This window comes from Phyllostomus discolor, chromosome 1 (assembly GCF_004126475.2).
Source record: "Phyllostomus discolor isolate MPI-MPIP mPhyDis1 chromosome 1, mPhyDis1.pri.v3, whole genome shotgun sequence".
Lineage (NCBI taxonomy): Eukaryota > Metazoa > Chordata > Mammalia > Chiroptera > Phyllostomidae > Phyllostomus > Phyllostomus discolor.
In genome coordinates this window covers 85,394,240-85,415,856 of record NC_040903.2, presented here as the reverse complement: position 1 = coordinate 85,415,856, position 21,617 = coordinate 85,394,240, and the positions used below count along the sequence as shown (strand labels likewise).

Below are 21,617 nucleotides of genomic sequence, written 5' to 3'. Positions count from 1 at the left end.
TTTTTTTCAGGAGACAGAAAAGTTTTACCATTACAACAAAAACGTTACCTGAGGGAGGGCACCATAATTCCATATATAACCCTTGTGGGGAAAGATATTCGCCACGTAGCGCAGCTTGCCATCCTTTATGTCTTGTTTAATGGGATTCAATGGCTCCTGCGTGGCAATCTAAGCAGGTCATGGAGAAGAAGGAGTAGGAGGATGAGAAATCATTAATCCTGTCTTTAGGTAGTATTTTTAAGATCTGCTATTATCAGACTAAAAAGTCATATTCCACCTTACTGATCAAAGAAACTTTAAAATAAATTAAGGCAGTTCTTACTTCTAATTCAGAGTACTGTGTAAGAATAACCATCTAGGAAGGAAGTATCAGATTATATGTTTAGGTACTTTTATTATTTATGTATTCATTATTTCTAACACAAATAAAATAATTGAAATGGCAAGAGAATAAAGATGATTCAACTTGCTTTGTTACTAATGTCAGACTTTTCACCATCAATCTTACAAGAAAATTAATGCAAAGATTTTCATCAAGTGATTTCATATCCAAGTTACCTTTTTATCAAAAATATCCAAATTGCAAGCCCTGGCTGGCGTAGCTCAGTGGATTGAGCGTGGGCTGCAAACCAAAGTGTCACAGGTTCGATTCCCTGTCAGGGTACATGCTTGGGTTGCAGGCCATGACCCCCAGCAACCGCACATTGATGTTTCTCTCTCTCTATCTCCCTCCCTTCCCTCTCTAAAAATAAATAAATGAAATCTTTTTAAAAAATATCCAAATTGCCATGCAAAAAGGAAAAAAAAACTATTGTATGAAGCGAACAAAAATAACTGATACCATGTTTGAATAAACACTGCTTAAATTAGGCTAAGGTGGAGAGTAGCCAGAATGATGAAACAACACAAATGAAGCAGAATCAACTTTTTTCTATGAAAATATTAACCCCCAAAAATGTTACCAGGACCTGGTGAAATTAATAACAATTCTCAAATAGAAATTCTGAAAAATATACATGTATATAATAGTTTTTAACTTAAATACTTGAAATTATACTTGCCATCAATTCCAAAGTTGTAGAACAAGGCTTAAATAACTGAACAAATAAGTGCCATAAATTAAATTTCACTCAGAACTATATGGGATCTCACCTAACTAAAGATGGAACAATAAAATTCTGAAAAGCAAAAGAGAAGTTCTTTATAGGTTCTTGTCTCACGTAAAAGATTTTTCAAAAAAGCTAACCAGGGGAACAGCAGAGGCTCTCAGTGCTCATAAATCAAGAGTCAGCCAAGAAGCTGCTTCCACTCCTGGCAGAACCAAATCTAAAGAATTAAGTCCTTAGATACTGAAATTGCCATAAGCCCCAAGTAAATGTTTCAGTGGTGTCTATGAACAAAATATAAGGAGGGACCCAAAAAATTCCAAAATTTATTTATAAAAAAATTGTGTGTTTATTCTTACATGTTTAAACTTCAGTCCCCTTCAAAGTACTCTCCATCTGATGCAATATACCTACCGAGACATTTTTTTCCCACTGCTCAAAACAGTGTTTGAACTCCTCGATTTTGATGACTTTTAGTGCTTCCTCTGCCATTTTTTGTTTCACCTCTTCGACATCAGCAAAACATCTCCCTTTGAGGACAATTTTTGTCAGGGGGAACAAAAACAAGTCTCTCCAGCAAGACTGGGTAAATAGGGAGGGTGTGGCATGGAGGCCATAACCTTTTGGTCAAAAACTGCTGACTACCCAGTGTAGTGTAGACAGGTGAGCTGGTAAATCCCCTGTCATGAAATGGGCAAACACACTGAAAGTCTTCAAAAAGAATTACCTGAAGCTGAACACAGCCTCTCACAACAATGCCAGCTGGTACACTGATAGTGACAGGTTCCTAGAACACTCACCTAGTGCTGAAAGCCTGTACTACAAGGGGCCCGCCCTCCAGAAGATAATTGTGGGTTTTTTTGGTGTCCCTCTTTGTATATCTCAGAATCTATTTAAGTAAACTTTGAAAATATCTGTCACTTTCAAAGACAGAGGAGTCAAGAAAAATTAAATATATGTATAACAAACTAGAGAGGCAAAAATGGAAAACATTCTCTTTAAAGTACAATTTCAGCTTTAAGTAATATTTTGCTTTTGGAAATTAAATTCAAAATTAGTGTACAAGAATGTTTTCAATTTCTCTCATTATAAATAAGTTTGTCAACCATCCCAAATTCAAAATATTATGGTGCACAACTTGAAACAAAGTTTCTACATCATGATTATCATTTCCATTTGATATTAATTAAATATATCCATACCTCCATTTTAGCATTTGTCCACCGAGGTACTTCGACAACCATATTAAACAAATTCTGCAGTAAAAAAAAAGAGAGAAAATTTATTTTTTTTACCTATTCTTTATTTTTTTACTTATCTCCTGAAGAATGCTTTAGTTTCTTCCCACACAAAAAAATGTTAAGAGTCTGCACGAAATATCTGCCTATGCCTAAAATTTCTCCCAAACAATTAGAGAAGTTGTCTATAAAAGCACAGCAGAATTTAAGCCATGGTGTCACACGACCACTACTGCACAATGAAAGTTGCTAAATTTTTTGAAATACCTTGCAGTATAGTGACAGAAATAGAGTACAATCAGAAAACTTGTTCCAATTTTGTATTTTCAAACTAAAACAGGAGAGATGAGGTCCACCATGTAAGCTGCATATCTCATTTTCCAATTTGTAAAGTATGTGTAATAATCACTGACCTACTTACCATACAAGGTTGTTACATAGATCAATCATATAATTTAAATAAAAATATACAGTAAGTTATAAAGTAAAATATTATAAAAATTATAAAACAATATTGAAATCTAAATTATGTTCAAAATGTAAAATTAAGGATATTGGTATAGGTAGTTAGATATAAAGCTTACAAAGGGTTAGATGCAGCTTTCTATCTTGTTATCTCTGGTTCCCTAAAGTTACAAAAGGACCATTGCTTTTTTATCATTTCTGAACTTTGCAAAGTGCTTAAAATAAAGTAGATTCTGGGTCAATGGTGAGTAAAAATAATTTCCTATAGTGTATATTTTCCTACGGTTTGGGACTTACAAAGAGAAAGTCTTAAGGTTAAAGCTGACTAGCATGCCATTTTGATATCAGTAACTAACAGCTTATCATGGCAAAGCAACGGTTTAAAACAGCACTACCCAAGTGTGGTCATGGAGCAGGACTAATCTGCCAGGTGTCGGTTCATTTAGAAACAGTTACAGCAATTTTACTGAGTAATTTTTATTTCTGCTGAACCTAATAATATCAATTTGGAACGTAAATTATGCTTTCCTAATAATTCACTTTGATTGTATTTTTTAAAGTTATCAGTTCACAGGAGATTAGAATTAACCCCCTCCCCTCAAAATCTAGTCCTTCAAGATGATTTGAGAAGCTGTAATTAAATATACCTATCCCTAATTATGCCACACATGAAAATTACCTGGGGAGCTTTGACCAATTACAAAGAAAGAAAGGATTCCTAGAGCCCCACCTTTCACATATTTTAATTCAATTGGTTTTTTGATAGGAGGGCAGAGGGAGAGCCAGGGCACTGTTTTTTTTTTAAGATTTTATTTATTTATTCTTAGAGAGAGAAGGGAGGGAGAGAGAGAGAGAGAGAGAGAGAGAGAGAGAGAGAGAGAGAGAGAGAGAGAGAGAGAGAGAGAGAGAGAGAGGGAGAATCATCAATGTGCGGTTGCTGGGGGTTATGGCCTGCAACCCAGGCATGCACCCTGGCTGGGAATCGAACCTGCGACTCTTTGGTTTGCAGCCCGCACTCAATCCACTGAGCTACACCAGCCAGGGGCACTGTTTATTTTTAAAAGCTCTCCAGGAAATTTTCATATGCCAACCAGAGTTGAGACCCCCTGGTTTAAAGCACTGGTAAACAATAATCTGGGGCTTTCTTAGTGAAACACAACTGTAGACTAATTCAAAGAATGCCATTTACACAATTAAATATAGGTATTAATTGAGCCACTGTACTCAATTAACTCAAAGCACTGATGGTTTTTTAAGTTTTTCTAGATAAGACTAATGTTGACCTATGACTCACATTTAGCTCTTTAATGAGCTAAAGAACAAAGCCAAAACGAGTTCTTAACTGCTCCTGAGGAGCCCGTCTCTTACCTATCCTAGCAACCTTATGCACAGTCCTGCTGTGATGTGTCATTTCCTATGCTCTTTTATGAGGTGCCCCAGCACCTGTTTAAATATGTCTGAAGTAGCAGTTAAAAAAATGGCAGATGTCCCCATAATGTATTCATCCCTGAGAGCCAGGCTCTAAGAGAACAAATGCATGCAGATGCATAGTCAGAGGTGACAGGAAGACCAAACTAGCAACAATTATTTTACACAGTGACACCTACCGAAACCACTCACAGAGACTTGAATTAGGCCAAAAGAACAACAGATGAGGTTTTAATTTTTAGCCTGCAAGCCACACTCGTCCTCCCCATTTTGATCCTGATCACTAAGAGCATATTACCAAGCCTTCATTTCTTGCTTCAGCTAAAATGTGTATGACCTGTAATTTTGTAAAGCCCATGTTACTCCAGTTATCCTAACATTAGTGTTAATTATAAAGCAATAATGGTCTGCTGAATTTTATCAATCACAAAGATGTAAGGTGGCAGACACGTTTCAATTCAGAAAGTTGGGTGTGAGCCAGGGACATTTTCTTTCTCCTTCAGTTCTTTACTATCTCTCCATTTTCCCTTCTATTTTTATTGTAGAAATCAGAAATGAAAACTAGTAAGATATGAAAAAGCAGTCAGTAAATTTGGGAGAAAAATGAGAGGAAGTCACTTTTTTCCTTTTACTAACTTAAAATATCAAATAAACTTTGTATCTGACACTAAAAACAAAGGCAACAAAAGCAAAAATAATGGCACTACACCAAACTAAAAAAACTTCTGCAAAGAAACAATAAACAAAATGAAAACACGGTCTGTAGGATGTGAGAAGGTATTTGCAAATCATAAATCTGATAAGGGGTTAATATCCAAAAGACACAGAAAATTGATACAACAGACAAAAAAAAGCTAAGAATCCTGATTAACACATGGACAGAATAGACAGTTTCTGAAGCAGACACACAGAGACCTAACAGGGCACATGAAAAGGTGCTCACCATCACTAATCATCAAGGAAATGCAAATCAAAACCACAGTGAAGTGGAGAAAAGGGAACCCCCTTGTGCACTGTTGATGGGAAGAATGTAAACTGGTGCAGCTGCTATGGAAATCAGTATGGAGGTTCCTCAATAAATTAAAAACAGAATTATGATTAAGCAATTCCACTTCTGGGTATTTATTCAAAGAAAATAAAAACACCACTTGGAAAGATATATGCACCTACATGTTCACTGCAGCATTAATCACCATAGCCAAGATACGGAAACAACCTAAATGTCCGCCAATGAATGAATGGATAAAGAAGGTGTGGTATGATACACAATGAATATTACTCAATGAGAAGAAAAAAAGAAATCCTGCCATTTGCAACAACATCGATGGACCTTTAGGGCACCATGCTCACTGAAATAAGTCAGACAGAGAAAGGCAAATTCTGCATGGTAACTGCATGGTATCATTTGTACGTGGAAACTTTTTTTTAAAGAACCAAACTCATACAGACAGAGAGTAGAATAGTGGTTGCCTGGGGCAGAGGTGGGAGAAATGGAAGAGAACCTTAAAAAATCAAAAACTCAAGTCACACCATCTTTGACACATAAACTATGTTCTAAAAATTAAATTTTAAGTTAGCTGTGTAAACTCAGAATAATACATTTTTCCCACAGAAACAACTGTTTCCAGGTTAACACACAAAGTCTCTAAGAACCTGTAAAATCCTAAGCCCTTAAGTGACTACTCACCCAACATCTAGGGCAGTGGTTCTCACACTTCTATGCATGCATGTGCCCAGGGACTCTAGTGTAAACGTACAGACTCTAGTGTAACCAGCACTCACCAAGCAGAGATTTTAATTTAGCAGATATGGAATGGCAGAGAATCTAAAATTTCTACAGTTTCCCTCAGCAGTTCCACCATAGATGGTTTAAGGACCATTTTCCAGTTTAGGAAAATATTATGTAAAATGGACAGCAGGCAAAGATGGAAGGAATTAAACAGCTCCCACAGCTATGCTTGGAAGTGGATGGAAAGGCTGAGGTTGTAAGTTTCAGGTGGAGAAGAGAATGAATGGAAGTAAGGTTGGGATGGGGAAACAAGGCCGAGGAAGGCGGCACAGAAGCTGCCTCGAATGGGCAAGATAAAAAGGCAGTGATCAACAGCAAGAGGTGGCATGACAAATGTCAATCAAATATTCTGGTCCTAAGTGAAGAAACATTAAAGGTTTGACAGTCACATGTTTAAAAGATCTATTTAGAACATATGTATTTTAGGATGTAGTTGGTATATTTTTTTAAATCTCCAAGACTTGCTCCTAAATTCTAAAACAGCCTTCAAAACATCTTTTCCTATGCAATAAAAAGATGACAAACTGACCAATTTTCATAAATACCTTTACTTTAGACTATCTAGCATGATAAATAACTTGCTACTAAAATCTGGGTTCATTTCCTGATCCACTCTGGTTTTTCACTTAAATTGGATAGGCCAAAAAGTTCATTTAGTTTTTTTTGTATGCTGGCTCTAGTAGTGCTTAGTTGTCTTCAACTTCATTCAAAACAATTTTGTTAGATTGTATTGTGACAGCTGTCATATCAGTATACATTAAAAAAAACTTACCAAAATTAGTAAATTTTTGTGCAGCCATTTTAATATTGAAGATGGAAGAAAATCAACATTTTTGGTGTTTTATGCTTTATTTTTTCAAGAAAAAAGGTAAAATGCAACTGAAATGCAAAAAAACCCCATTTGTTCAGTGTTTGGAGAAGGTGCTGTGACTGATCGAGTATGTCAAAAGTGATTTGCGAATTTTCTTGTTACTATAGATACCTTGGGCACATAATTCTTTGCTGTGGGGCTGTCTTATGCATTGGAAGATGTTTAGCAGCACCCCTGGCCTCTACCCACTAGAAGCCAGTAGCAGGAGATAGCTAACATATTCAAAATATCCAATAAAGTTATTGGTGAAAATGAAAAATGTGTCTGTTATTTTACTTTTTGGCCAACCCAATAAAATGAAATGGCACCTAGAACAGTCAAACTAGCAACAAAAAGTAGAAACCAGCAGCTAGGTAGAGGTGGAGATGGAGATGTGCTGCTTCCTGTGTGAGTTTCAGTTTAGGAAGATAAAGTTCTGGAGACAGATGGTGGTGATGCTTGCACAACATGTGAAAGTACTTAATGTCAATGAACTGTACACTTAAAAAAGTGGGCAAGGAATAAAATGGTCAATTTTATTACACCTATTTTACCACAAGAAAAAACAGTGAAATAACAGTGAAATGGTAACATCATCACTACTAGCACCTTAAAGTGATACTGGAAGAACACCAGACTGCACAGAAAAGTCTCGCAGGGGAAAATTTGGCAGCACTTCACAAATGCAAACTATCATCAAGGTCTTTAGTAGACAATATAAGTGATCGCAAAAACAAAAACCTTTCGATATACCTTAGATCCATCATTTTGTGCTCTCTTTGTGGGAATGCCATTTTCCTATAGAAGAAAAGATGGCATTCATGATTGTAATATTTCATGAAAACACAGCTGCACTGGAAAGCCATGAGAACAAGCCTGTTGCATGAACACCCACTGCAGGGGCTGTCAGAAACCTGACGCAACAGAGAACGTAGCAAAGGCCCCGTCTGTTTCCTCCCAGTATGTGTACCCATAAGTGCATGGGCATCAAAGTGATTCATAAAATAAATGCCCAGGAAAGCTGTCTCTTGCCAGTATATTTTCCTAGTTTTTATAAAATAAGCAAAGGCTCTGTTCACTCTTTAAAAAACGACTGGCAGTTTCCAGTGATTGCACTTAAAACAGTCATTTCATTATTGAAATGAAACCCCAGGGAGCATGACTAACAAGCCATGAAGGTACTCGGCTGCACCTCCTGCCTGTGGATCCCACTAAGGTGTGATTACTTGTCTCCATCACGCACTTTTAAATTAAAACAGAGAGTATGTGCTGGGTTGGGAAGAAAAACCATGCCATTCAGAAGTGCACACACATTATGTGTAACTTTTACACACCAAAATGACTAATGAAGAAAACAAAACAAACAGAAAAATGATTATTACAAGTTTGCTGTGAAATATTATTACTGTTCCCAAAATACCACAGCCCAAAGTACAAGATGCACTAGTTCTAACTAATCATTACCGCCGAGAGCCAGGAAAGCCTACTGACACCACCACTGTGTGTACCAATCTCCGCATGTCTGCCGGCATGTTCTACTGCATTCTTGCTTTACCCTGTCCTCAATATCCCCAACCCTAAATTTCATATTCCCCCAAACTCATCCTCCTTAGGCAGAATATTATGCCTGCTAATTTCTAGCCCATTCTTTGTTCCACACCTTCACCCCTACCTATGTTTCCCAATATTACTATTTTTATTATTTTTGTTAGTAGGTGCACAGATGTCATGGGACACCCCATGTGAAGCAGGACCCCACCAATCACCTCTTCCTTCATTATCCTGTTCCAGCTGTACAACACTTAACATCACCTGATTGACTTGTTCATTTTCTGGTTCTCTGTCTCCCCCAGCCAAGTGATAACTACATCTACCTTATTTGCCACTGCAATCCTAGTGCCAAGAATACTGTACATAGTAGGTATGCAAAGATTACTGAATTATTAAATTAATGAATAAGTGAAGGTATGCATTTTTGTCCAAAAGCAAGGGGAGGCACTGATAAACATGAAGTATTTAGGTTGGAGAGTTCAGTGCCCTAAACAAAACACAACACTTGGACACAAGGACATGTGGGTAGACACACAGACATATATACACTCATACACTACAAAGACCCACACAGTAATGAAATTCTTTCTGCCCTCTCTTTGGTTCCTTTCTCCAGATTATATGGCCCTTTATTCTATAGCTGAACACTTCTTAGAAGTAATGAGCTGCAAGGATTACAGAAGAGCAGTTAGGAGTACAAGCTATGGAGTTAGGGGTCCTAAGTTCAAATCCCACCTCAGCATCAGACTAGATTTGTGACCACAGGCAAGGCACTTAACCTCATTAACAATATAAGGGTAATAGTAGCCCTTGCCTTATTGAGATAATGCAAGGCAAGCACTGAGCACAGTGCTTTGCTAAGCACTATGAACACTCAATAAATCTTTGCCATTATTCTCCTTATTGCCATCACTGACAGTCCAGTCCTCTAAAGGGCTAAAACACAGCACAAATTGCACTCAGCATTCCACAACCTTAGCATGATACCTTATATTCGGCCTCCAAGCTAACACCAAGGTTAAGCCACTCTTGCAACTGAAAGAGCTTCTCACTTCTTCATCAGCCTCTGCCGTACACTGATGTAGAAAACCCAGCCCCATAGGATCTCAACCTGGAATGTGGTCCTATTTATTAACTTAAGAGCTGTGCCCCTTAGTAAATTTGGTAATGAAATAAACCAATTATCTACTTGAATTTTAAGGAAAGAATTTCCAACTTAGTGAGGATAACTAACATCCACTGCCAGTCATGCCACCTCGCCAGCCAGACAGATGCTCCCAGGATTCAGAGCTCCTCTCCCGTCCACTTTCAGCAGCAGGTCTCCCACTCCTACCTGACTTACATGCTTCCCTCGCTCTTACCTGCAAAGCAATTTTAGGTTCTCAGACAACTACTCAAAGACTACCACTTTTCCAACTTTACTTTCCAGCATCTGCTTCATACAGTGGTTAAAAACCATGAGTTCTGTGATCAGACATGCCAGTTTAAAATCTGGCTCTGGGAGTTACCGGCTGTTTGATCTTAGACGAGTCTCTAAAATGCCTTCAGCTTCGATGTCCTTGCAGGTAATGATAGTAACACATGAGGATTAAATAAAATATCATATGTTCACATGGCAGCTAGCAACAGGAAAAAAATCCACAAATGTTAACTATCTTATTATTATTATTAAAAATAAGCCTGTTGTTAACCTCTTAAATTATTAAGATTTTATTTATTTATTTTTAGAGAGGGAAGGGAGGGAGAAAGAGAGAGAGAAAGAGAGAGACATCAATGTGCAGTTGCTGAGGGTCATGGCCTGCAACCCAGGCATGTACCCTGACTGGGAATCGAACCTGCGACACTTTGGTTCGCAGCCCGTGCTCAATCAACTGAGCTACACCAGCCAGAGCTCTAAATTCTTAACCTTAAATCTTTATCTCCAACCAGGTTCTCAGTTTTATGGTCCACTAACACCCATTTTCCCCAAGTCTTCCAGACAGAATCCTATTCTCATACAAATTCTAATTCGTGAAGGAGGTTTACAATCCTGTTATAGTAACTCATCCTTCCTTTTTTAAATATTATTTTAATTATTGTTCAAGTACAATTTTCTATGTTTTATTCCCATCCCAGCCCTCCCCCCCCCCATTTCCACCTGTCCCTAGTTTTTGTCCATGTGTCCTTTATACTTGTTCCTGTAAACCCTTCCTATTCTCCCCTAAAATTCCCCTGAAATTCCCTCCCTTCTCCCCTCTGAACACTATCAGCCTGTTCTCTATTTCAGTGTCTTTGGTTATATTTTGCTTATTTCTTTGTTTTGTTGATTAGGTTCCTGTTAAAGATGAGATCATATGGTATTTGTCTGTCACTGCCTGACTTATTTCACTTAGCATAATGCTTTCCAGTTCCACCCATGCTGCCGCAAAGGGTAGGAGCTCTTTCTTTCTTTCTGCTGCATAGAATTCCATTGTGTAAATGTACCATAGTTTTCTGATCCATTCATTTACTGATGAGCACCTAAGCTGCTTCCACAACTTGGCTATTGTAAATTGTGCTGCTACAAACATTGGGGTGCATAGGTTCTTTTGTATTGGAGAACAGAACAAAGAGCCCAGAAATAAACCCAAGTCTCTATGGTCAATCAATATTTGACAAAGGGGGCAGCAACATAAAATAGGGTAACAATAGCCTCTTCAACAAATGGTGTTGGGAGAACTGGACAGCTACGTGCAAAAAAATGAAACTCGAGTACCAACTTACACCATACACAAAAATAAATTCAAGGTGGATAAAAGATTTAAATATAAGCCATGACACTACTAAAGTCCTAGAGGAGAGCACAGGCAGGAATATCTCAGATATTTCACACGGCAACATTTTTATTGATATATTCCACAGAGCAAGGGACATAAAAGAAAGAATAAACAAATGGGATCTCATCAAAATAAAAAGCTTCTGTACAGCTAAAGGAAACAGTATTAAAATAAAAAGAGAACCAACTGTATGGGAAAACATATTTGCCAATGATACCTCAGACAAGGGTTTAATCTCCAAAATATATAAAGAACTTACACGACTGCACTCTAAGAAGACAAGCAGCCCAATTAAAAAATGGGCAAAGGACTTGAACAGACACTTCTCCAAGGAGGACATACAGAGGATCCAGAAACACATGGAAAGATGCTCAATATCACTACCTATCAGAGCGATGCAAATTAAAACTACAATGAGATACTACTTCACACCAGACAGAATGGCCATCATAAACAAAGCAACAAACAACAAGTGTTGGAGAGGTTGTGGAGAAAAGGGGACCCTAGTGCACTGTTGGTGGGATTGCAGACTGGTACAACCACTATGGAAAACAGTATGGAGTTTCCTCAGAAAACTAAAAATGGATCTGCCTTTTGACCCAGTAATTCCACTGCTAGGATTATATCCTAAGAATCATTATCCTTCTTGACTTGTGACCACATTCTTTCCTTTTAAAATGCTACCAAAAAGCATTTTATGGTGATACTAGAAGTGCACATTTTCCTCCCCAAAACAAGTTAAAACAATACCTGTGTAGAGTCCACCTTCAGAGGAATATCATGAAAGGGGGAAATATAGTGACCAGCTTCATTCTCTGGAAAGGAAAAGAAAACAATTAGAGCAATGAGCTATCCCATTCTTTAGAGCAAAAATATCTTTATCCACTTTGAACTTTAAAAAGGTTTTAAAAGTATTTTCAAAATTAACTTTAACTCCCAATATAAAGTTTAATTCATCATTTAAAATATGTTCCAATATAATCACACAAAAAAATACATACCAAATAAACCATATTTAGGTTGCTGAAATCATTACTTATACCTGTGGCTTAAACATCCAAAGCAGAAAATGTCTGAAATAGACTGAACCCCCAAATATGAAACATCTCATTTTGAAAAGTCTTTACTAAGCGAATTGGATTAAAATTGATGTCAACATCCCTCTGAGAAACTGAACAACAAAACTCCCAATTTCCACCTACAATCCATATGAATGAAGGTCTAAAGGTCCTACACAAATAAAAACCAAATAATTCATATCCCAAAGTGATAATGATGCTAATATTAAGTTTAAGGGGAAAAAAAGCTTTAATACCAGAAACCATCTTCATTGCATACTGAAATGTATATTTTAAATACTTTTAGAAGTATATATTATTTAAATAAAATACAATAACACAACAGGCATTTTTATTGAAATGTATTTGTTTCAAAAAGCTGGGATTAATATAGCCATAGAAATTTTTCACTTTATAATTCCCGGCTACCTCTGTGGCATAATTTTCAAATTTAGACTTTAAAAAAGATTTTAAAATAATAGAAAAAGGACTGGCTGACTTCCCAATATCAATGAGTATACTCAGTAACCAACTCTTGGTTTCTAAGTATTATTCTCCAATAAAAAAGAACTAGGGCTTCCTGAAAAGGGGGCTGGTTCTGAGGCTGGGGCAAAGAGCACACAAGATAAGCCTGAAGCATCCTGTTCTACCAGAAATCAACCAAGTGCTCAAAATACAAAAGGTTGGAGGCATGCCAAAAATAAATGGAAGCCCACCTGAAAGAGCTCCCCAAGGCCAAAGTTGAACAATCTGAGCAACAAAATAAAATAATGGAGCATTGGACTAGAAACCAATGCAGAAAAGAAATCTACATACATCCACACTAATGCAAATACATTTACCTAAATAAATCAGAAGAGACAAATGTTCCTTATAGAAAAACTCCAAACAATATATGCAGATGTCCCCCTCTCCAAAGAGTAAAGCTAGCCCTGCTCCTCCCCCCTGGCCACAGTGTGACTGGTCTCAATGACTGGCTTCCAAAGAATACAGCACAGGTGGCAAACACAAGGCCCTCCACCTTGTTTTATCTGGCCTGGCACCTTGGTTCTACCTGGCGGCAGTGCTGAGCTCTCGCTTAACTGTTAAGGATTTGTTATATTTATACAGTCCTCAAATTACACTCAGCCCTTTTGAAGGCAACCACAAGGCTGATGTGGCCCCCAGTGAGTTTGACAACCCTGGAATAGAATATGGAAAAGGAAAAAAACGTTACAGTAGAGAAACCTGACAAACAGTGATCATAACCAAGTGACCAAGGTTAACATCACCAGTGATCAGTCATGTTGACAGCATGCGCCTCCTGAAATGCTGGGTTGAGAAGTGTACTTCACCTCTGTTGTAATCTTCCCAAAAACCCGCACCACCAGTTATCATAAGAAATTCATCAGACAAATGCAAACTGAGGGAAATTCGACAACATACCTAACCAGCACTATTTTATAAATCTCAAGGTCATTAAAAAAAAAGGAAACACTGACAAATTATCAGACTGGAGAAGACTAAAGAAATATGATGAGTATATGCAATGTGGAATCCGGAACTGGATCCTGGAGCAGAAAAATGTCATTAGTACAAAAACTAGTGACATCAAATAAACCTAGACGTCAGTTAATAGTATGCACCGATATTCTTAGTTTTAACAAATGCACAGTGGTAATGAATGATGCTACATTAGGGGGAAGTTGTAAGAGATATGCTGGAGTTCTGTACTATTTTTGCAACTTTGCCAAACCTAAAATTATTCAAAAATAATAGCTGTTTAAAAAAACAAACAAGCCCTGGCTTCAGTCCAATAAAATCAAAGCATATAATAACTTAATGGCCTTTGCTTCGCCAAAATTTTATTTCCTCCTCTCTGCTGTATCATTTGCCTTAGCATTTACCACTTGACTAGGTTCCTAAAAGCAGGAGGTTTTGTTGTTTAGTTAGCTCTCTGCGGATCCCCACCATCCAGAAAAGTAGCCAGCAATTTGTAGGCATTCAATAAATACAGGGTGGGCAAAAGTAGGTTTACAATCATTTGTATGGAAAAATGCAAGAATAAATAATAATACAAAAATAAACTCTGTGTTTCATAATCACAACTTCACTGTTACTATTTTATCTTCCCCTCCAAACTGTTAGTATGATGCTTCTTTTTACACCCTAGCAACAAGGTAACCCCCAAAGGAGGACGTAAGCACAAAGCAGAGAAATGATGAGAAGAGCACAGGTGTCAAACTCTGTGAAACTCTTGCTATAAAGCTCTTCATCAGTTAAAAGGCTGCATCTAAAAAACAAAAAAAAAACCCAAAAAACCTATTTTTCAAACATCATCATATTTCCAATTCTTCTTGCCTAATTTTAAAGTCACCTATGAGCAACACAAGAACACAAGAAACAAAAATTATCAGTTTGTGGCATGACCATTTACTTTTCTACAAATAAGCAAGATACTTAAGTGGGTCACCTTTACATACTTTCCATTAAAAGAAAATGGTGGGAACTGAAAATGGTATAGCCGCTTTGGAAAACAGTTTGGCAATTCCTTATAAAGTTAAGCATATGACCCAGAAATCCTACTATTAAGAACTTAACCAAGAGAAATAAAAACTGTTTTTACCCCCAAATCTCTGAGTCTTTACAGCAGCTTTATTTAAAATCACCAAAAACTGAAAACGACCCAAATACCCAACTGGCAAATAAATAAACAAACTCAGTTATACCCATACAATGGTGTTCTACTCAATAATATATGTCCTCAATAAAAAGGAATGAAATACTGATACATGCAACAAACTGGATGAATCTGAAATGCATTTCACCAAGTGTCAGAAGCTAGACTCAATTACACGTAGATGACATCCTAGAAAATGCAAACCTGTAGGGATAAAGAGCATATCAGTGGCTGTGAGATGTTAAGGCCACAGGGTGGAGCTGACTATTTAAACCACAGGTGGCAAACACAAGGCCCGAGGGGCAACCCCTCCACCTTGTTTTATCCAGCCTGACACCTTGTTTCTACCCAGCTCTCGCTTAACTGCTAAAGAGTAGTTACATTGATCCAGTCCTAAATTTACATTCAGCCCTTTGAAGGCAACTGCCAGGCTGATGTGGGTCCAGGTGAAAAGTTTGACACCCCTGCTTTAGAGGGACCACAAGGAAATTGTTTGGAGTGATGGACTTTTCTGTATGTTGACTGTGATGGTGTTTAAATGAACATATTTCTATCAAAACTCAGAGCTGTTCACAGAAATTAATAACTTTTACTGTATGTAATTTTAAAATAAATATGGAGCAAAAAAATAAAGGGGAGCCAAGAAAATATAAATGGCAGAAGCTCTTGTTCCAAAGGACAATCATTTATCTGTAATTCTTTTCTCTGCTCTAAGTCTCAAAGGTAAGGTAGAATTCTGAGTAAAAAATTCAATCCTTTAGCACAGCCAGTGTGCTGCAATAATTTTTAAAACATGCAATAGCTGACAATTTAGTCAGGGGCATTGACCTCCTTTCCCTTAATTTAAGACTGTCAAATTAAGACATGACAATAGCCAACACAACAATTGCTGTCAGGTGTGAGTGCATCAAAGTTATACTTATGGGGGGGGGGGTCAGATCGGCAAAATAATATATTTTTTGGTGCACTGCAGAATTTTAATAATGAGTTTACAGGTGCCCTGAGATGAAAAAGGTTGAAAATAATTGCTTTAGCAGATTACTTTAGTTGTTATACTTGGGACCTACACTGTGATGGAAATTAACAGGAATCTCGGCTCTAAGAATTCAGGAAGCTGCACAAACCAGGTAAATTCACTATTAAAAGTAAGGCAGTATAGGAAACCTGACAAAATCGCTGAGCTGCCCTTGTACTAGAGAGTAAATGATACCACTAGTACATGAATTTGGTGTTATATTTCCCTAAAGTTCCAATGTCCCTGTTAACCGGGGACAAGCCCCAACAAACTTTTAGGGTGCAAGTTGAGTGCACCTTACTCAAGGCTGAGGAAAACAGGACTAGACTAAACTGTGATCAGTAAAAGTTAAAGGTCTGTGAGAACTGCTCTTTAAATTGTGATCTAAATTATATTCCATTTAAACATCAAGGTAATGGCAATAGATGTTTAAATTGTTTTCTAACTGCCATTTTGGAAGGTAAAAAGAGTATAAATGAGTGAATGGTCTCACTCAGGTAACCATATATTTAGGGGCACCAAATAGTATAAATAAAAATGTAATAATAAAAAATATTTCTGGATAAATAAAATTAAAATGTGGCCTTAGATCTCAGGAGCAATGAATACAGAGGCCAAGAGCCTGAGTTTTAGTTCCTGAGCTCATTAGAGTCAATCAATTTCTTGGAAACTTAATTTTTTTCTATGTTCTTCAAATAAGTAATGTACAATTTAGTCAAGTGAAAGGAAATGTCCTAGGTGCTGGGATAGAAAAGTGCTGAAACAGAGCTGTACTCATAGCAAAGACAGGGCATGGACTCTATCAGAGGGAGCACATCATCCAGCAAACTTAAAGAAAAAGGAGTCCTTCCCTTGGCTGGTGTGGCTCAGTTAGTTGGAGCACCGTCCTATAAACCAAAAGGTCACCAGTTCAATTCCCAGTCAGGGCACATAGCTAGATGCAGGTTCGATTCCTGGTTAGGGCACATGCCAAGGTTATGGGTTCATTCCCAGTCCCGGAATGTATGAGAACGGTCCCCAGTACAGGCACTTAGAAGAGGCAACCAATGGATGCTTCTCTTTCACATCGATGTTTCTCTTTCTCTGTCTCTCCCTCCCTCCCCCTCACTCTAAAATCAATAAGCAAGTCCTCAGATGAAGATTTTAAAAAAAAGAAAAGAATCCTCTTGGCACAATTAGAGAGCTAATCACTGACCTAATGCACAAAAGAAGAATGAGAGTCTTCCAGTAAACATTTTCTGGGGTCAGTGCTATTAGTATGCTATTATGCTCCATTTAAAGTATTAAGATTCTCTAAAGGTGGATTTAAAGATATGCACTATCCATCCTGATCCTCTATCGAATGAAAGGGTAATCCATATTACACACGTGAGCCATGGAGACAGAAACAGACTGCGCAGCAACGCACGTCCCTCTGTGACGGTAACAGAACTGCAGCTCACATCGGACACAGCCTGCTTTAGAGACTCCCAGTAAATCAGTGACAAATCTCAGGTTAGAACTTCATTATCTAAAGCTCTGACGAGTTGTGTCTTCAGAGTTGAAACCAAGCTGTGGCCAATTTAGTTTTCCAAATATCTATTTTGTTGTTACTTAAACAAAAGAATGCATGTATGTGGTTAAAAAAAAGGAAAGTACCCACCTCTCTCCAATACCATTCTACCGGAGCACCCCACTTCACCTCTTTAATTTATTTAGGTCTGGTGCTCATCTTCATCTCTCTAACTAATGTATTTAGAAATTATCTACTGATTCCAATTCTGGGAGGTAAGTTTAGTTCACTTGATCCCAACTATTCCTCCTAAATTCTCTATTGATTCACCTGGATACTTTATAGCTCCATGTTCTCTGTTCTACCAAACACATACAATATTTGACTCTACTGATCAGTTTTTTACCCCTTTCCTCATTCTTCTCATTCCTAATTTTTGACTCCTGCACTTTTATACTTTCATTTCAAGGCTGACAAAATGTTCTATAACCTAACATTGAATGTTCTATGCTTTTCCTGTTAGTACAAAGTTAACTCTTGAAAAACATGACTTTGAACTGAGCAGGTCCACTTATATACAGGTCTTTTTTTTTTTTCAATAAATAACTGTAGATGTATTTTCCTTATGATTTTCTTAGTGGCATTTTGTTTTCTCTAGCTTATTTAATTATAAGGATACAGTATTTAATAGATATAACATACATATATGTGTTAGTCTATGGCTTATGTTATTTGTAAGGCTATCAGTAGAGTTTTGGGGGAGTTGATAGTTACAGATGGATTTCTGATTATGCAGAGGGTTGGCCCCCCTGACCCCAGTGTTGTTCAAGGGTCAACTGTATTTCCAAAATTTTTCTAAGGATAAGAAAAATCTGAAGTGTTTGTGGAACAGATCTCTGGACCCTGATTTCATTCATCCTAGTGAATCCGAAACTTAGGGAGAAAAATCTGAATGCCTCTATTTTTTAGCACCCCAAATAACTCTTCTGCTCAGGAAAGTTTGAAAGCAAGCACCGCTGATGTGTTGATTTTTAGCCGAGTAGAATGTTAAAATTAAATGTCCTTTCTTGTTCAGCTTCTGTTTTGACTTGTGCTTCTAATTATCTTTCTCCCATTGTGAGTCATAATCATATATATAAATTGTTTTAATGCCTCACAGCCACCATTAAAACTGTGGAATTCTCTCTTTGCCGTTTAGCTCCCTTTGGAAACCTGCCCTCCCGCTGCAGTCTGGACTGAATGCTTGCTTGGCATCCTAAGACTTTTCTTCTTTGGTCTCCAGCTAAGACCTACTGTTTCTGGATCCTATGCATTCATCTTCTTTGATTTGCTAACTTGTTTTACAGAAGCACGTCCCTAACTTGTGTTCTGTAAGAAAGGCTGCATGTCAGGTAAATGTCCAAAGTCTTCATTCAATCTTCACTCTCAGTCAATGGTTGTCTGGGTAGAGAATTCTAGGTGGAACATTATTTTCTCTCAGAACCTTGAAGGCATTACCCCGTCATCAAGCATTTAGTGCCGCTGCTAAGTCAGATACCAACTTAGAGTTCACTCCTTTCAAGGGTCCTGTTCTCCCTCCCTCCCTGCCCCCTACCCAGGACTTTCAGGACCCTCCTATAGTCTCAGGTTTCTGAGATTTCCCAATTATGTGTCTGGGACTTAGAATACTTGGGTTCTTAAATTCTTAGATATCTTTCATTGTTTCTTTGATAATTTCTTCTGCATTCTTTTTGTTCCTTCTTTCTGGAATTCTTATCAGCCAAATATTGGGCTTCCTAGATTGAGTGTCTGTTCTTCTTCTGTCTACCTCTTTTTCTTCCCTGACACTTTGTTTGAACTTTCTGGTAGGCTTCTTTACTTTGTATTCTATCTTTTCTGTATTAATTTTCTTAGGTTTCCATAACAAATTACTACAAACTTTGTGGCTTCAAACAACAGAACACCATTCAACCCACTACAACTTCTACGAAGTTCTCTGTCTTAACAGCCATACTTTAATTTCCAAGTGTTCCTGTTCTTTGACTGCCTTCTCTGCATAGTCTCCTCTTACTTTTCAATGGATGCAATAGCTTCTAAAATCTTAGAGAACACCCATTTGACTTTTTCAAATTCAAGTTCTCTTCTTTTTACTTTCTTTTTTCCCATTTGATTTATAAGGTCTCCATAAATTTGTTCATGCAGTAAATATCCACAGAACATAAATACTACACCAAACACTGTCTTAAGTACAAACTATTCAAACCCCTTGCTCTTAAGAGCACAAACCCCCTTGCTTTTATGTTCATGGGGGAAGGATACACAGAAGCAATGAAATGAATCTGTTTTTACCACACGAGGTACAATAAACAGCATAAAGGAAAACTAATCAGGGCAAGAAAAGAGTGAATAATGGAAGGGGATACTATTTTATATTGAAAGGCCTCGAAAGATCTCTCTGGTGGGTAACACTCAGCACAGAGCTGGATGAAGTGGGAAGTGGGTCAAGCGGACATCTAGGGAGGGCCGCTGCAGGCACATACCAAGCACAGAGGTGCTGAGGCACAGCATGTCTGAGAACCAGCAAGGAGGCCAGCCAGGGCAACTGGAAGACAGGATCAAAGGGAAGAGCAGTGAGGGACGAACGCAGAGAGGAAGCCCAATATTAGGTCACAGGACCTTGTATACTACAAGTGAAATGAGTGAAATGGAAAGGCACTGGGGTTTTGAGCTGAGTCTGGACACGACCTGACTTACATGTTAAAAGGATCAAGGTGACTTCTGTGTAGAAAGCAGACTACAGGGAGGAAGGGAGGAAGCAGGAGGCCACCAGCCAAGTGAAGGATGATGATGATATGGATAAAGTGGCAGGGCAGAAGTGGAGGGACGTGACTGTCTTCTGCTGGATACATTAAAAGCAGAGCTAAAGGAAGAGACTAGTGAACTGGATGTGGGGTCAAAGTAAGAGGCAGTAAAAAGGTCTCCTAGGTTTTCAGTTGTAGAAGTGAGAACAGTTTGACGGGGGGGGGGGGGGGGGGGGGTGTCAGGATTTCTGGATTGTACATGTTAACCTTGAGATGCTTTGTAAATGTTTAAGTGGGAATACCAAGTGGAAAGCTGGAAGCGTAAATTTTGTGTTCAAGAAGAGATTGGGGCTTAATGTCTGGGAATCATAGATGGCATTTAAAGCTATGAGACTGAATGGGGCCACCGGGAGTAATGACAAAAGTCAGTGACTGTAGGACAAACACAGCCCACGGCCTGTTTTATATCTGTAAGTAAAGTTTTGTCGAACCACAGCCAGGCCCCTGCTTTTACCACCTCTGGTTGCTTTGCGCTACAATAGCAGGGTTCACTGGCTGCAATGGAGACTGTAGGGCCGCTCACAGTCTACCTCCTGTCTGACTCTTCAGGGAAGAGCTCTGCCAACCCCTGACCAAGAGAACAGAGAGAGGAGTGTGCTAAGGACTGAGCCTTCAATTTCAAAGGTCCAAGTGTGAAAGCACAGAAGGATGCATCAGGAGACACTGCTAAAGGAAGCCATCAAAATACAGTAACTAAGAAAGTCTTGTCCCAGAGGCAAACATGAGGATGAGAAATTGATCAACTGTGAAAAGTACTGTTGAGGTCACATAAGGTTTTAAAAGTGATCATTACATTTGTCGCAAGGAGGTAACATGTGGCCTTGATGAGAGCAGTCTGGAAGAGAGCATCAGTGACGAAGGCCTGGCTGAAGGTGATGCTTGACTCTTTGGTTTATATATAAGAGTAACAGATTAAAAACCTGGTTAGAAGAACGGGAGTACACATACATGGGAGAGGCCTTTTGCAGGGCCAGCGTCCCGTGGGCGTGGACAGGCAGGAAGTGGCTGTGTCTGGGGGATCTCCTAGGTGACAGAATGCAGAGGGCCCTGCTGGGCAATGACGTCCTCATGTCTAGGTGTCTGACTTCCCCCCAAACACTTCCCTCACTTTCTGTGGGAGGAACTAGCCTTTTCCCTCGGCCTGGGGCTGACATGGTAAATATCTGCCTGCTATTCCACATCGCTCTCGCCTTCTCTCCTGTGACATCAACATATCCAGAGTCTGATGTCCTGCACATCGGTCCGGCTCCTTCCTGCACTACAGCACCTCAGCACAGATGCTTCAGCTGGGCCTTCTGCCGCGCCGCTTCATCAATAACCAAACCTCCATC

At 38.5% G+C, this 21,617-nt stretch overlaps 1 protein-coding gene across 2 annotated transcripts in view; it reads right to left on the bottom strand.

Moving 5' to 3' along the window:
- PPA2 (inorganic pyrophosphatase 2) overlaps positions 1-21,617 on the bottom strand; it is an 83,107-nt gene that overhangs the window by 56,563 nt on the left and 4,927 nt on the right. The window contains exons 2-5 of one of the 2 annotated variants that reach the window (XM_036025740.1): positions 11,973-12,037; positions 7,630-7,674; positions 2,309-2,362; positions 49-168 (exon numbers count right to left, since the gene is read on the bottom strand). In XM_036025740.1, coding sequence (XP_035881633.1) covers positions 49-168; positions 2,309-2,362; positions 7,630-7,674; positions 11,973-12,037 — 284 coding nt within the window. The remainder of the gene's footprint in view (positions 1-48; positions 169-2,308; positions 2,363-7,629; positions 7,675-11,972; positions 12,038-21,617) is intronic. The other variant, XM_028506612.2, reaches the window with a different exon arrangement.